The sequence below is a fragment of the Sminthopsis crassicaudata genome, chromosome 1, assembly GCF_048593235.1.
Source record: "Sminthopsis crassicaudata isolate SCR6 chromosome 1, ASM4859323v1, whole genome shotgun sequence".
Lineage (NCBI taxonomy): Eukaryota > Metazoa > Chordata > Mammalia > Dasyuromorphia > Dasyuridae > Sminthopsis > Sminthopsis crassicaudata.
In genome coordinates, this window is record NC_133617.1 from 435,952,388 (window position 1) to 435,967,554 (window position 15,167).

The following is a 15,167-nucleotide window of genomic DNA, read 5'->3' on the forward strand; positions in this document are numbered from 1 at the left end:
CAAGTGTTTCTCTGAGGGCATTTATCTATTCTTTCTCAAGAAATTCAGACTTCTAGTCCACACACACCACCAAAAATAAGGCCTTTAATAGTACTGGTATTCCTACGCATGGCAGCATTCACAATGGGGTACTATCCCAAAAACCAAAACCATGTCTCCTTTCAAAATCTCAAGGAAGAATGAAACGTTCAAAGCCACTGAATTTCTAATATGTAACTGAAGTCTAAAATTTATGCCCTATTGATCTGCCATGCTCACTATTTGATTACCAGTCCCAGCCCAAAAGCAGGTTTTTTTCTACATATAAAATATGTATAAAAACAATGCCCATTCAAATTATATCTTGCCTGACTGCTGATGTACACACAAAGAAAAAACAGGTATGAAAACAGGTATGAAGAGATAATAAATAGCTGGCTCCTTTTACCTATACTGGAAATTTAATACATCATATAAAGCCATATCTGAAAGCTAGGAAACCTCAGCATAACTGCAAAATTGTATTATTCTTCCCATTTATTGGCCAACCTATGCAAATATTTCAAAGCCATAGTTTTGGCCTCCTTATTTTTAAAATAAAAATTGCAGTCAATATACAAACAAGAATAATCCCTTAGCAGAAATGGCCTAAACCAAATGTATCTTACATAAATGGGGTGCCAAGGTGAAAAATGAATGCTGTTACTCTGGTGTCACGAGAGGGACAATAGGCAAGCTGCACAGAGACAGAACCACCTACTGAAAATTTTTCATCCCGTAGCTCTGCAAATTAAATATTAATTTAGGCTAATATGGTCCTATTTTAAAATGCATAATAGTGATGAAAATAAAATAATTATTTATGAAAAGCCTTAGGGCTACCAAGTACTATAAATATATCATATCTCATATAAGCCTCATAGTGTCATGGTTCCCATATAATAGATAAGCATAATGAGGCTCTAAAGAATTAAGGGCCCTACTCAACATTATAATGATAATAAGTGGTTGAGTTGGGACAAAGATATGAAATCTCCTCACTCCAATTTCAGAGCTCTCTATACCACACAATATCTAGCTATCAAATACTCTTTAGAAGAGTTACAAATCATTTCCATCTCACTGTCAAGAGCTGCCACCTAAGAGTCAATCAATATTTGGATGAATTCAATTGATATAATGGTCTATCCAAGACAACAAATTACAGAAGGTCTGCCTCCCTGCAAATATCTAAGCAAATACAAAAACAATTGAAGTACAAGATTTTGTGTCTTCTGCTATGACTAATGAGTAGATACTGTCTGGAGAGAACTGGTTTATCTTTTACCCCCTGTTCCATGATCACCAGACACTCAGTTAGTTCCCTGATGCCCGTAACACTGCTGCTAATAAATGCTGCCATAACTTCTGATCTCTGTCACTTTTTTTTTTCCTCATCCTTTTTTCTCTTTTGCCCCATCTTTACTTCTCTCTTCTGGGTTTTCTCCCATGTTTCTTGGTTTTCATGAGAAAAAGGCAGCCTTTTGATTAAGCATAATAATTAAGACTTTGGCTCTTTTCCCACATTTTTCGCTGTTGCTTGTCAGCAAGTAACACAGCCCCAAAGTGGCTTTGCTTCCCTCCCATTTGGGGAAAAGGAGATGTGATATACCTCTGGGCTCTTGGTTGAATGGACTTAAATTCATAAAAGCTTAAGTGTATTTAAATCCAAACATTTAGAGTAGAGATTCTTCACATACCCCACTCTCCAACCCAGATTAATATTGATCATATACAAGTAATTTAAATGTTTAGGGTTCTTTTAAGAGCCATGTCATTTAAAATTAAATGTTTTCAATTCTTTTACCTTTCTAATACATTCAGAACTTAATAAATACTTGGCATGTGTTTAAATAGTTTGTTGTTATATCCACTCATATGAAAGAGTGTTCCAAATCACTACTGTTCAGAGAAATGCAAATTAAGACAACTCTGAGATACCACTACCCACCTGTCAGATTGGCTAAGATGACAGGAACAAATAATAATGAATGTTGGAGGGGATGCGGGAAAACTGGGACACGGATGCATTGTTGGTGGAGTTGTGAAAGAATCCAACCATTCTGGAGAACAATCTGGAATTATGCCCAAAAAGTTATCAAACTGTGCATACCCTTTGATCCAGCATTGCTGCTATTGGGCTTATATCCCAAAGAAATACTAAAGAAGGGAAAGGGACCTATATGTGCCAAAATGTTTATGGCAGCCCTTTTTGTAGTGGCCAGAAACTGGAAAATTAATGGATGCCCGTCAATTGGAGAATGGTTGGGTAAATTATGGTATATGAAGGCTATGGAATATTATTGTTCTGTAAGAAATGACCAGCAGAATGAATACAGAGAGGCTTGGAGTGACTTGCATGAACTGTTGCTGAGTGAAATGAGCAGAACCAGAAGATCACTATACACTTCAACAACAATACTGTATGAGGATGTATTCTGATGGAAGTGGAAATCTTCAACATAAAGAAGATCCAACTCACTTCCAGCTGATCCATGATGGACAGAAATAACTATACCCAGAGAAGGAACACTGGGAATTGAATGTAAAATATTAGCACTACTGTCTATCTACCTAGGTTACTTATACCTTCGGAATCCAATACTTAACGTGCAACAAGAAAATTGGATTTACACACATATATTGTATCTAGGTTATACTGTAACACATGTAAAATGTATGAGATTGCCTGTCATCTAGGGGAGGGAGTAGAGGGAGGGAGGGGAAAATCTGGAAAAATGAATACAAGGGATAATGTTATAAAAAAAATTACTCATGCATATATACTGTCAAAAAATGTATAATTATAAAATTAATATATATATATAAATAAATATAATAAAATAGCTTGTTGTTTCAATCAACCCATTAATAAAACCACACAAAACAGAAATTTAAAAAATACATAAAAACAACAATAAAAGATACAGGCATAAGTCTATTGTGCTGAAGACTCTTACACCTCCAAAACAGTCTTACCTCTATGAGCTTTCTTTCATAGGAGCTTGCTAATTCCTCATTAACTTCTACAGGTTTTTGCTCAGGGACTGTAACATCTCCATCAATGTTCCAAAGATTTGGCACAACTTTAGAAAAAGAAAGACACTATATGAATATTTTAACAGTACTAGAAAATTATATTCTCAGGAAAACATTTTATCTCTTTCCAAACTGCTTCTCCAAAGAGAGTGCTCTTTTTACAATGACAATTGCTAATTACTGTAACAGCAAATTTTTCACACAAGTACAATAATATGAATAACAAGATGTAAAAAATACTTTAAGTGTTGTCATGAGGACAAATGCAAGAATCCTGAGGATAATCTTTACACCACTTGCTTTTCCCAGTGAAAAATATCACCTTGATAAAATTTATGTAAAATCACTTTTATCCTTTAAATCTCATGAATGTTCTCATTATTTAATCAAAAAACAGTTACCCATTGATGTAATTAATTACTACATGCATAAATCATGTGATCTGATAAGGATGAAAGAGAGAGAGAAGGTAGGCAGAACAGAGAGGATAAGGAAGATGGGTTTCATAAAGATATCTAGAAATGATTTAAACCATAAACATCTCAAAATTAAAACTGCCAGAACTACAATTTTTAAAATAAAGACCAAAAAAATCATGAAAATCAATTTCAATTTTTTAATCACATTTTCTCAAGCTGTAGTTAGAAAATAGCTTCCATTTTAAAAAGAAACTATCAATAATAAAGTTTGTTCAAATATTGTGCCTTACAATTACAAAACAAACAAAACAAACTAACAACTTAATATGTTCCCTATCATCTTATCCTTATACCTGCCCTGCTATTCACCTGCCTCATTCTATCAAGGGAGTCATGTACCTGGAGTACCTGGAGAAACACTTAAGGGGTGGGATAAAGATGATGATCCAAGGACACTGAGGAGTAGTCAGTAGATAGAATGAAAACCAAGAGAGAACAAAACCGCAAAAAGGAGAGCACATCCAGGAAGAAAAGGTGTTCAGTTATGTCAAATGACACAGAGAATTTGAGAAGGATAAGGATTAAGGAAAAAAGCTATCAAATTTGGTTAAGAGATGACTGATAACTTTGGGGGGAAAAAAGTTTCAATCAAGGTTGAAAGGTAGATCAAAGTTTCAGAAAAACGAAAGAGTAGATCAAGTGGAGGCAAAAAGCTTTCTCGAAGTGAGTTTGGTTGAGAAAAGGGGCAGAGACACTTGATGATACCCAATGGGGATGGCAGGATCTACTCAAGGTGTTGCCCCTACCCCCACTTCAAGAATTGCAGAGATTAGGAGTTTGTTAGCATCAGAGAAAAAAAGGGTAGAAACAGAGAGATTAAAGACTGAGGGAAGTGATAATGAGAACAGGTCATTGGAGAGGATAGAAAGGGACAGTATCCCTTTGGTATCAAAGACATATGTAAAGTGGTTAGCCTTGGCATGGAGAATATCTTGCTTTTCATCAGAGATTAGAGGAAAAGATAAAGTGGAGGATGATGTCAGGATATTCTGAAATGAAGAGGAGGGGAGAAGAGGAAGTTCAAGGCTAAAGACCTTTATTTGGTAAAGTAGAAGGTCCACAGCTTTTGAGGGGTAGGGATGTGCAGAATTATTCTAAGGAGGGAAGAGAAGCTGCTAAATAAATATTCCTAAAACAGTTTGCACTATTATCAATTTCTTGATCAAAAATTAGGTAATCTTATTCAGTGAATAAAAAGAGATATTATTTTTTAAAAATCTTCAGTGGCTCACTACAAAATATTCAGTCTGGCACTAAAACTCTTCTACAATATGGATTCTACCTACTTTAGTTCACATTTCACTTCACATACAGCCAAAAAAAAAAAAATTTCACATACATACATACATGGCATACCTTTGCACAGTTAAGTGATCCTCTGGAATGTATTCTTTCCTCACTCTACCATCCTTTAAAGCATAACTCAAAAATCACTCACTAATAAGAATTCTCCTAATCCCTTTCTCTCTCAAATTGTTAGTGTCTTCTCTATCACTTTAAGGGACTTAATATTAAGTAGTAGATAAACCACTAGCTAAATCTGAATTAATAAAGTTCTGAGTGCAAAGGCAGCCTGGACACTTATTAGCTATATGTCTGGGAATGTCACAACTTCATCTGGACTAGTTTTCTAAACTGTAAATAAGGATCATAATAGCACCTACCAGTGAGTAGCATACAATGAGTTATCTTTGAAAAACAAAGCATATGAGTGAAATGAGCAGAACTAGGAGATCATTATACACTTCAACAATGATACTGTATGAGGATGTTTTCTGATGGAAGTGGATATCTTCAACATAGAGAAGATCTAATTCAGTTCCAATTGATCAATGATGAACAGAATCAGCTACACCCAGAAAAGGAACACTGAGAAATGAGTGTAAACTGTGAGCATTTTTTTGTTGTTGTTTTTCTTCCCAGATTATTTTTACCTTCCGAATACAATTCTTCCTTTGCAACAACAACAACAAAAAAATTCGGTTCTGCACATATATATTCTACCTAGGATATACTATAACATTTAATATGTATAGGAATGCCTGCCACCTAGGGGAAGGGGTGGAAGGAAAGAGGGGAAAAATTCAGAACAGAAGGGAGTACAAGGGATAATGTTGTAAATAATTACCTATGCATATGTACTGTCAAAAAATGTTATAATTATAAAATTAATTTTAAAAAAAGAAAGAAAAAAAAGAAAGAAAAACAAAGCATAGTGACTGGCACACAGTCAACATTTAATTTTTTAAAATTCCCTCCTTCTAGAAAAATATAAGCACCATGAGAAGAGGGATTATTTCAATTTTTTTTTCTTTCAATACTATACTATGAGAATAGCTGTTTAGTAAATGTTTAGTGAATTATATTGAAATAAAAGAAATGGGATTCCAACCCAGTTTCTTTTTTTCCAAATCTAAGGCTCATTTCTATTATGCTAAAAAGAGATTTAGAATCTCTTGCTCAATACATATAAGTTACTAGTATTAGGAGCTAAGAGCAATTGTTGCTAAATTAGAATATGTCCACTTCTACTTCCCACTTCATCCCCTATATGATTACAAATCAAAAATTATATTTTCCAGATACCTAAATTTATACACCTGTAGGTACATACCAATGGCTTGTCATTTTTCTAATTAGAAGATTCCATTTTATCTCTGAAGTTAACAAAAATGTTACTAGTAACTTAAGCTGAAAGTAAATAAGAAAAATTCTCAGAAACCTTAATCTCTCAGAGTTCACAAATAAACAAGAAGTATATTCAGCATTCCATAGTTTTGCTACCTATATCAACATGTACTGAGTGAAGTGCAGTATCACAGAAACAGTATATAAACAATAAGCACAAATAATATCTAATTGATCAAATAGAAAAGGAAAAAAAATATAGCAACTTTTTTGAGGGAAAGACATTAATTCTGAAATCAAATGAGTGACAATTTAGTACCCTACAAGAAAAATCATGCTTCTCTACTATCAATAAATACAATCTCTGAATTTAAGAAAAATGACGTTTCAAAATATTTACTAACAAAATTTTAACTACTAACAATTTTGGCCTATTTTCAGAATTGCTTTGACATCACAAATTAAAAACTAGCCTTTGTCCAAAATAACAGGGAAAAGTAGAACTGTCTATTTTTAATAGTGATATTGCAGAGGAAAGGACTTTGGGAATCACTGAGTGAAAAAGGACCTTGGAAAATATCTAGTCCAAACCTCTCAATATACAGATAAAAAAAAACCTGAGGTCCTGAAGGGTGAATTGAGGCGCTAGATGGCGCTGTAGACCAGACCTGGAGTCAGGAGGACTTAAATTCAAATATGGCCTCAGACACAACTCTTTATAGACTGTGACTTGAGCAAGTCACTTAACTCCAAGTAACTCACCTAAATAAAACAAACAAACAAACAAAAAACAACAGCAACAACAACAACAAGAAAACAGAAGCATCAGAAGGGTGGATTGATTTGTTCCATGGTCCCACTGAAAGACTATGCTATCTCTTTCTGTGGTAGGAAGGAATTGGAAATTGAGTGGATACCAATTAATTATGGTATATGCCAAGGAAGTTAAGGGAAAAAAATAAAGTCTACATATACCAATATATTTATAACAGCTTTTTGTGGCAGTAAAAAAAAATTATCAATAAGGTAGATGTACATTAGTTGAGGAAAAGGTAAAGTGCAGTACATGAATGCCATGAAATATGACTACACCGTAAATAATTATATCAATCCAGAAAACTATGAAAAGACTTATATGAACTGATATTAACTGAAGTTGATAGGGAAAACAAAATACATAAAGAACAATAGTAATGACACCAATGGATCTTCACAGAATTATTATAATGACCAAGCTTGGTCCCCAAAAAGATATATGCCTCCCCATATTTCTTTACAGAGGTAGGGAACTATATGTTCTATGGAAAAGTATAGGTCATATCTTTTTTTCAATAAATTGATAAATTTTGCTGAATTTTTAGTGCTCTTTTTAAATTTTTTCTTCTAAAAGAATTCGTTCCACTGTGAGACACTGAGATGAGAGATTAGGTGATGCAAAAAATAAAATAAAAATTTTTTGAAAAAAATTATTGTATATGAATATAATGGAAAATTATTGTTTCATAAAAATGATAAGCAGGTTGGTTTCAGAAAAACCTGGAAAGACTTACATGAACTGATGCTGAGTGAAGTGAGCAGAATCAGGACTGTACACAGTAACCACAAAATTATGTGATGATCAACTGTGACAGATTTAGCTCTTCTAAGATTTATCTCTGTATAAGCATTCTCAGCAAGACAATTCCAACAAACTTGGGATGAAAAATGTCATCCACATCTATGGAGAGAACTATGGAGACTGAATGTGGATCAAAACATAAATTATTTTCTTCACCTTTGCTGTTGTTTACTTTTTCTTTCTTGCGATTTATCTCTTTTGGTCTGATTTCTCTTTTACATCATGACTATTTTGGAAATGTTTAAAATGATTGTACATGTATAACATATGATCAAGTTGCATACTGTCTGGTGAGTGGGAGAGGCAAGAGAGGGATAGAGAAAAAAATAAGAACTCAAAATCTTTAAAAAAATAAATGTTGAAAACTATCTTTACATGTAATTAGAAAAATAAAATACTATTAAGGGGAGAAGAAAAAAAAAGAAAGAAAGCCTGTGCTAGCTATATTCAAGGAAATCTAGGTTTCCCAAGCCCACTGCTTTTTATGCTACTACAACATAGATAAATATGTCTCTTGAAGAAATTATTTCCTAGTATCCTGAAAAAGTTAGTATCTGAAGATGATAAAATAGTTTACCTTCAGACAGTGGCTTTAAAATTTACAAAGTACTTCAGAATGTAATCCTCTAGATAGTAGACATTATTATTTAGACTTCACAGGTAAAGAAAGGGAAATGTAAAGAGTTAAAGTGATTGGCACAGGTTCAGAGATAGTTAGCAGCATAGCCAAGACTAGGACCCAAGTTTTCCTAACTTCAAATAAACTGCTCTTTCTAATTCAACTTATCTTGAAGACAATAAAAAAAAAATAGTGTGGTCATCCTACAGCACCACCACAAATTCTGAAAAATATTTTCTCACATATAAGGGAGCAAATTAACTTGATGGGTAAGTATCCTTTCTCAGCAGGTACTAACCCCATCAAAGTCTTATTCTAATGCTTCACCATAAGATAAAAAGAGAGGTTGTTCTGGCCATAAGATCTACAAGAGCTTTAGAAGTAAAGGAGACTTAGAGAGCATCTAATCCAACATTCTCGTTTTTACATCAAGATGACTTGTCCAAGTTCATTTAGAAGGATATCACATTATCTAGGTCTCCTGGTTACATTTTATATATTTCTGGCTATATTTTATATATATGTATAATAGATATGTAATATAATATATATTGTTATATAATATATATTTTATACATTTTGTATATGGAAAAATGGCTTTCCATTTTACCCATTTGCCTCTACTAGGCCAAAGGAACACCATTTCTAGAAGACCAATCTACAAAGTATCTGAATAAAAGCACAACATTATACTATGTCTTTTGTTGAAAAAAGTTTGACGAGAATCGGCACCAGAAAGTTAGCTACCTAATGATAAATGTTTTAAAGTTAATTTTAAAAAGCATAATATGTAAATTTTAAAAATGTATGAACATATAAAAATGTATAGAACATATGAAGAGAGATATCTATATCCAGAGAAAAAACTGATAATTTGAAGTTGGTATAGAATAATTTTATAAATATAAACCTATTTGTCTATAATGATAGCCATCTTCAAGGCAGATATGACCTGGGCAGGGGGGAAAGGGGAAGAGTGGGAGGCAGGGAAGAAAATAAAGAGAAAAAAAAAAAAAGAAATCTACATGATAACTTTGCTAGATATTTAAAGGGAATAGCAAGTTGTACATGGTAAATATGCAGTTTCATATGTAATCATCTTTTTTTATTGTACTATTGTATTATAGAAATGCTACCTTTCTTCCCTGAATTAAATGCATATTTTTAAAAAGAAAAAAAAACATTAAGTTTTGCAAAGAACTTTACATATATTATCACATGTGAGTCTCATAATTACTATGCAAGGTACATAGTATTGGTATTTATTTTACAGATGAGAAAAATGAAACTGGGGTTTAATGACTTTTCCAAGTAAGTTATCCTAAGTCCAGAATTCTATTTTGAAGACCCTTTACTAAGACACAAGACGGTGTCTACTATATCAGTAGGAAGAGTATTCATATTATTGAAGTGATGCCTAAATTATTAATGTTTTATGCCCATTAATAGTATTGATGCTGGTAATATTCTAATTATTTCTAATAAAATCAATGCTGTGTGCATTAAATATACTCAGAATAGTCAAAGTCAATTTTCTCCCACATTTCCCTGATGATATAATTACAGAAATTAGAATGCACATTGAAAGGACTGGGGGGGGGGGGGGAGAGAGAGAATGTAGAAAAAAATAACAAATCTCTTCTTTAAGCTTTATCATCAGAACCCAAATTGTATTTTGTTAAAAACCTAGAAAATAACATATCCTTTGTTTCAGAAAGCTTTTTGTTATTGTTTCTCAAAAAGCTGCCAAATTTGGTGAAAACATTTAAATTCTTTTAAACTTATAAACCACTTTCTAGTTCATAGTCATTTCGGACTGTTTGGAAGTATTTCTAATTGAGAATTTTGAAATTAAGTGGTTATTTTGTGGTTGTTTTATTTTTGTGACCCAGAAAGCAAACAAGCTTTTCTGTCTAAATAATAACTGAATAAATTTCCAGGTTCTATAGAGATTCTCCCTCTATAAAAAGGGAAAATCTATGCAGTATAACAAGGTTATTTTTAATTTTCTTTTTTCGTCCCTCTTTCTTTGCATCCCCAGACCTGTGCCTGAAACACAGTAGGTACTTAAATGGAACTGAATGTGGATCACAACACAGCATTTTCACTTCTTTTGTTACTTTTTGCTTGAATTTTATTTTCTTTTTCATTTTTTCCTTTTTTATCTGATTCTTCTTGTGCAGCAAGACAATTGAATAAATACATATGCCTATATTGGATTTGACTTGGGTTGAGGTCCCTTTAAGATTCTTTTCTGATTCCCAACCCCCACAAACAGCTACCTCCTTATCTAAAAAGCCACGGATTTCTATTCAATTCTAACCCAGGCTGAAGTTCCAGCCAGAGGCCAATCTGGGACTCCACCCACCTTCAAGATCATCAAAAGCACCCTTTTGAATTCCAATGATATCCAGGCTTTCCCAGCCCCCACTCTAATGATCTGCTCAGGTTTCCCCAACCCCATAACCCCATTATAAAAAAGGGGAACCCTGGAGTACACTCTTTGCAGGAGCCCCAAACATGGTATCCTTCAGGCCATGTAAGGGTTCCTGTCCGCCCGGCAACCAGCTCTGGCCCTGGCGTCTTTCTACCTTTACCCTTACTTCCAAGTCCCTACACTAAACCGTTTTTATCAATCTAGGTTTGGGGGCCTGTAAATTCCTTTACAGGGGACTCTGTGCCATCACTAGACTGCATTTCACTATGTATCCTTGCACTGAATCAAAAGGCGTTAGCCCTTACCTAACCCTCATCAGATTTACATACATTTTTTACCATGTTTAACATATACTGGATTACTTGTCGTCTAGGAGAGAGGCAGGATATGGAACACAAGGTGTTTGTAAAAGTCAATGTTGAAAAATTATCCTTGCATGTGTTTTGAAAATAAAAGGCTTCCATTTTCAACAATGAGATGAACTAAATCAGTTCCTATAGAGCAGTAATGAACTGAACCAGCTAAAGAACTCTGGGAGATGATTATGAACCACTACATAGAATTCCCAATCCCTCTATTTTTGTCCAACTGCATTTTGGATTTCCTTCACAGGCTAAATGTCCACTATTTCAAAGTCTGATTCTTTTTGTCCAGCAAAACAACTATTTGGTCATGTATACATATATTGTATTTAATTTATACTTTAACATATTTAACATGTATTGGTCAACCTGCCATCTGGGGTGGGGGTGGGGGAGAAGAGGAGGGGAAAAATTAGAACAAAAGGTTTGGCAATTGTCAATGTTGTAAAATTACCCGTGCATATATCTGGTAAATAAAAACTATTAAAATATTTAAAAAAAAAAAAAAAAAAGGCTTCAATAAAAAATAAATAAATAAGAATACAGCATCTTCAAACCTCTAGAAATAAAGAAAATTAGTACATTCAACAGACCAAACTTCTTCCTTCAGTGAAAAAGAATTTACTGATTGTATAAACCTAAGCAAGCAAGGGAAAGCTAAATAGGTCCAGGATTTAAATTCTTTGTAATGCGTCTTTGCACTACACATGATGAGGTATCATGATGAGGTAACATGATGAGGTAAATACCTAATGGTTAGGTATATACCTCAATAGGATTAATTAAAGTCTAGTGGCAGGATTCGGGGTACAGGGAGTCACATGGAGCTCCCCTGCAGCCCCTCGGCGCAAGGATACAAAGTTAAATCAGGTCTAGTGGCGGTGAAAGTCCCCTGTAAATGAATTTACAGGCCGAAAACCTAGATGGGTAAAAAGATGTTTATTGCCAAGTTTGGAAGCAAGGCCAAGGTCTGGTTGGTAAAAGGCATTAGATAGAGGAAGATATACACCGAAAGCAGCAGCAGGGACAGAGAGTCTCGGATGCCAGCATCTTGGCTAGCATCTTTCAAATCTCTGACCCAAGAATGACTCCACCTTTGCTGCTTTTATCTGCTTGAAGAAGTAATGGGCAGAGCTCAGGTTGATTCCTGATTTTTGGAGGGCTTTTCAGATAGTTGGGGGTTGGGTTATCCAAGCTAGCTCAGATCTGGTGGTGGGGCTGGGTACAAGCCCAAAATGGCTCAGATACGTATCTTTTTCCTTAGGAATACAAAAGGGTAATTTTGACCAGATCTTGTCCCAAAGGTAGATCAGACAAGGAATCTTAAAGGGGGCTACACCCGCAACATACAGAGGGTAAAAAAATCGATGCCATCAAATGCCCACTTCTGCTCTGTATCAATTAAGCTTTATTAAGCTTCTATTGTTTGGTAGGCACTGTACTAAAGTAACAAATAAAGAATGGAACAATCCCAGCCCTCAAGAAGCTTATTCAAGTGTAAATGTTTGTAAACAATAAATTCAAAAGAAATACAAAGTTATAATGGAAGGGAGAGCATTAACAGCAGGAATGATTTTTTTTAAATCTTGATATACAAGGTGACATTGGAAGACTTGAAGGAAGAGAAGGAATTTAAAATATGGAAGTGCCCAGGGAGGGCATTTTAAGCACAGAAGTGAGAACTGTAGTACTTATAGGAACAACAAGAAGGGCAATTAACAGGATCACAGAGTAAAGAAAGATGAATGAAATGTCTAATGCTCCAAATACCACTATACCAGCTAACAACCTGAACCTCAGTGTTATCCTTGACTCTTCTCATTCACTGCATATATCTAATTTGTTGCCACACTTTGTCATTCTCTACTTGTATAATTTCTCTCTATGTGTGTATCTTTCATTAAACATATAGACACCAGCCTAGAGCAGCCTTTGTCACCTCACTCCTAGACTACTCCCTATAGTACTCCTACACTACAGGATAGTACACTGTAGTACTCCAAGACTAAATAGCCCGATACCTTGTTCTTCTTGCCTCAAATATCTCCCCACTTCAATCTATTCTCCACTAAGCTATCAAAGTATGGTTCAAAAGCAAATCTGATCATGATACTTCCACACACATACAGGATCAAACAGAAAATCCTTTGTTTAGCATTTAAAGCCCCTTCTACTTTTCCAAATTTTACTCGCATTTGTGCACTCTACCATCCAAAAATACTGGCTTTCTTGCTGTTCCTCATATAAAATGTTCCATCTTCCAACCCTGTGTCTGCAGGCCTAGAATTCTCTCCTTCCTTCTCTTAGCCTTCTAGTAACTCTTGCTTCATTCAAGAGCTCGAATTCTTCTAGCTGTGCATAGTAAAATATGGTGAAGAACTTACAGTTTAAGCACTTATTGATCAAAGACTGCTAGCTAACATAAACCAGATCTATAGGCCCCAGTCATGTGAAGACATAGGCTGCATTCCATTGTCCAAATAGGGCATCAAGTGACCAAAGATTGTAACCCACCTGGTCGGCTGCATTCCATTGACCAAATATGACCGATCACAACTATGGAGGGTGGGATTTTGGAAATTCTTGGTCTGAAATGTATAAAAACTGTGAACATTTTCAAGGGAGTGCCTCTGTCCTGCTGTGAATTTGGCTCACAGACCAGGATGGGGTCTGCTTCTCAAGATTCTAATAAATAATTCTGCTTTTCTATGAGTGATCTCTGAGTAGACATTTTTGCATAGGATTTTCTATCCCTCACAGTTTTGGGGCATTGATCCGGGATGAGTCTTTGGGGGAGATGGCTGCACATCCCGAATGGGGATAGGCACACCCACGGCTAGTTTTTTCCCATGGTCTCTGGCTCTGAGGTGTAGCCTCCCTCCCTCTCTGACAAAAGACCCAAGGCAGAGATATTCAGTGAAAAGCAGAACTGAAGACAAAAAGGAGAAATAGAGTCCTGATGGGCCAGCAAGGCAGTCTGAAAAAGAACACTGTGCTCTCAAGGTGAGGTTGGAAAGGTATGGGGGTCTATTGCCTGGGTTGAGGGAGACGCAAGGGATTAGCCCTCCTAAAAATTGCTTTGGTGGACTGCTATTGACTCCAACGATAAAGGACTTTCTAAGGAGATTCTCTCTCTTGGGTGACTGTGTGGCATGAGAGTAACGAAGGACCTCCACTGACAATTTGGTTTGAGACCAAGTTGTAAAAATGGTATAGAAGCAGTCCAAAGAATTTGTCAGGACGGTAGCTAGGTATAAAAAGAAATGTAAAAGGTGAAAATAAGAGCTCTACTTGTGTATGTGTATGTATGTTTGTGTTCTTTGTATTGTTTTTGTCCCGTGTTAAAAGTTAGCAAGTTCGTAAGAGACAAGCCTCTGTGATGCAGGCTTAGAAAAATATCAGGCTGAATTGCTGGGAGTTGGGATTCAGTCAGAGTAGTAATTCTTTCAGAGTGGCTCAGAATGTATTGGTCTTAAATCATGGAATATCTAGCATTCTCTGGGAAAGCAAAGAGATGCACTAAATGGGCTTGGAAGTTTAGAGAAACTTGGGATTCTGGGAAGGATGATAAAGGGCAGCATCAATAATGAAGCAGTATCAATATTAAACATATATGCACCAAGTGGTGCAGCATCTAAATTCTTAAAAGAGAAATTAAGAGAGCTGCAAGAGGAAATAGATAGCAAAACTATAATAGTGGGAGATCTCAACCTTGCACTCTCAGAATTAGATAAATCAAACCACAAAATAAATAAGAAAGAAGTCAAAGAGGTAAATAGAATACTAGAAAAGTTTGATATGATAGATCTTTGGCGAAAGCTAAATGGAGACAGAAAGGAGTATACTTTCTTCTCAGCAGTTCATGGAACCTATACAAAAATTGATCATATACTAGGGCATAAAAACCTCAAAATCAAATGCAGTAAGGCAGAAATAGTAAATGCATCCTTTTCAGACCATAATGCAA

The 15,167-nt window shown here is 35.1% G+C and overlaps 1 protein-coding gene across 3 annotated transcripts in view; it reads right to left on the reverse strand.

Annotated features, from left to right (window-relative positions):
* SNX29 (sorting nexin 29) overlaps positions 1-15,167 on the reverse strand; it is a 653,362-nt gene that overhangs the window by 356,365 nt on the left and 281,830 nt on the right. For 2 of the 3 annotated variants that reach the window (XM_074280586.1, XM_074280587.1), the window contains exon 15: positions 2,998-3,104. In XM_074280586.1, coding sequence (XP_074136687.1) covers positions 2,998-3,104 — 107 coding nt within the window. Of the gene's footprint in view, positions 1-1,884; positions 2,094-2,997; positions 3,105-15,167 lie in introns of those variants that run through there. The other variant, XM_074280588.1, reaches the window with a different exon arrangement.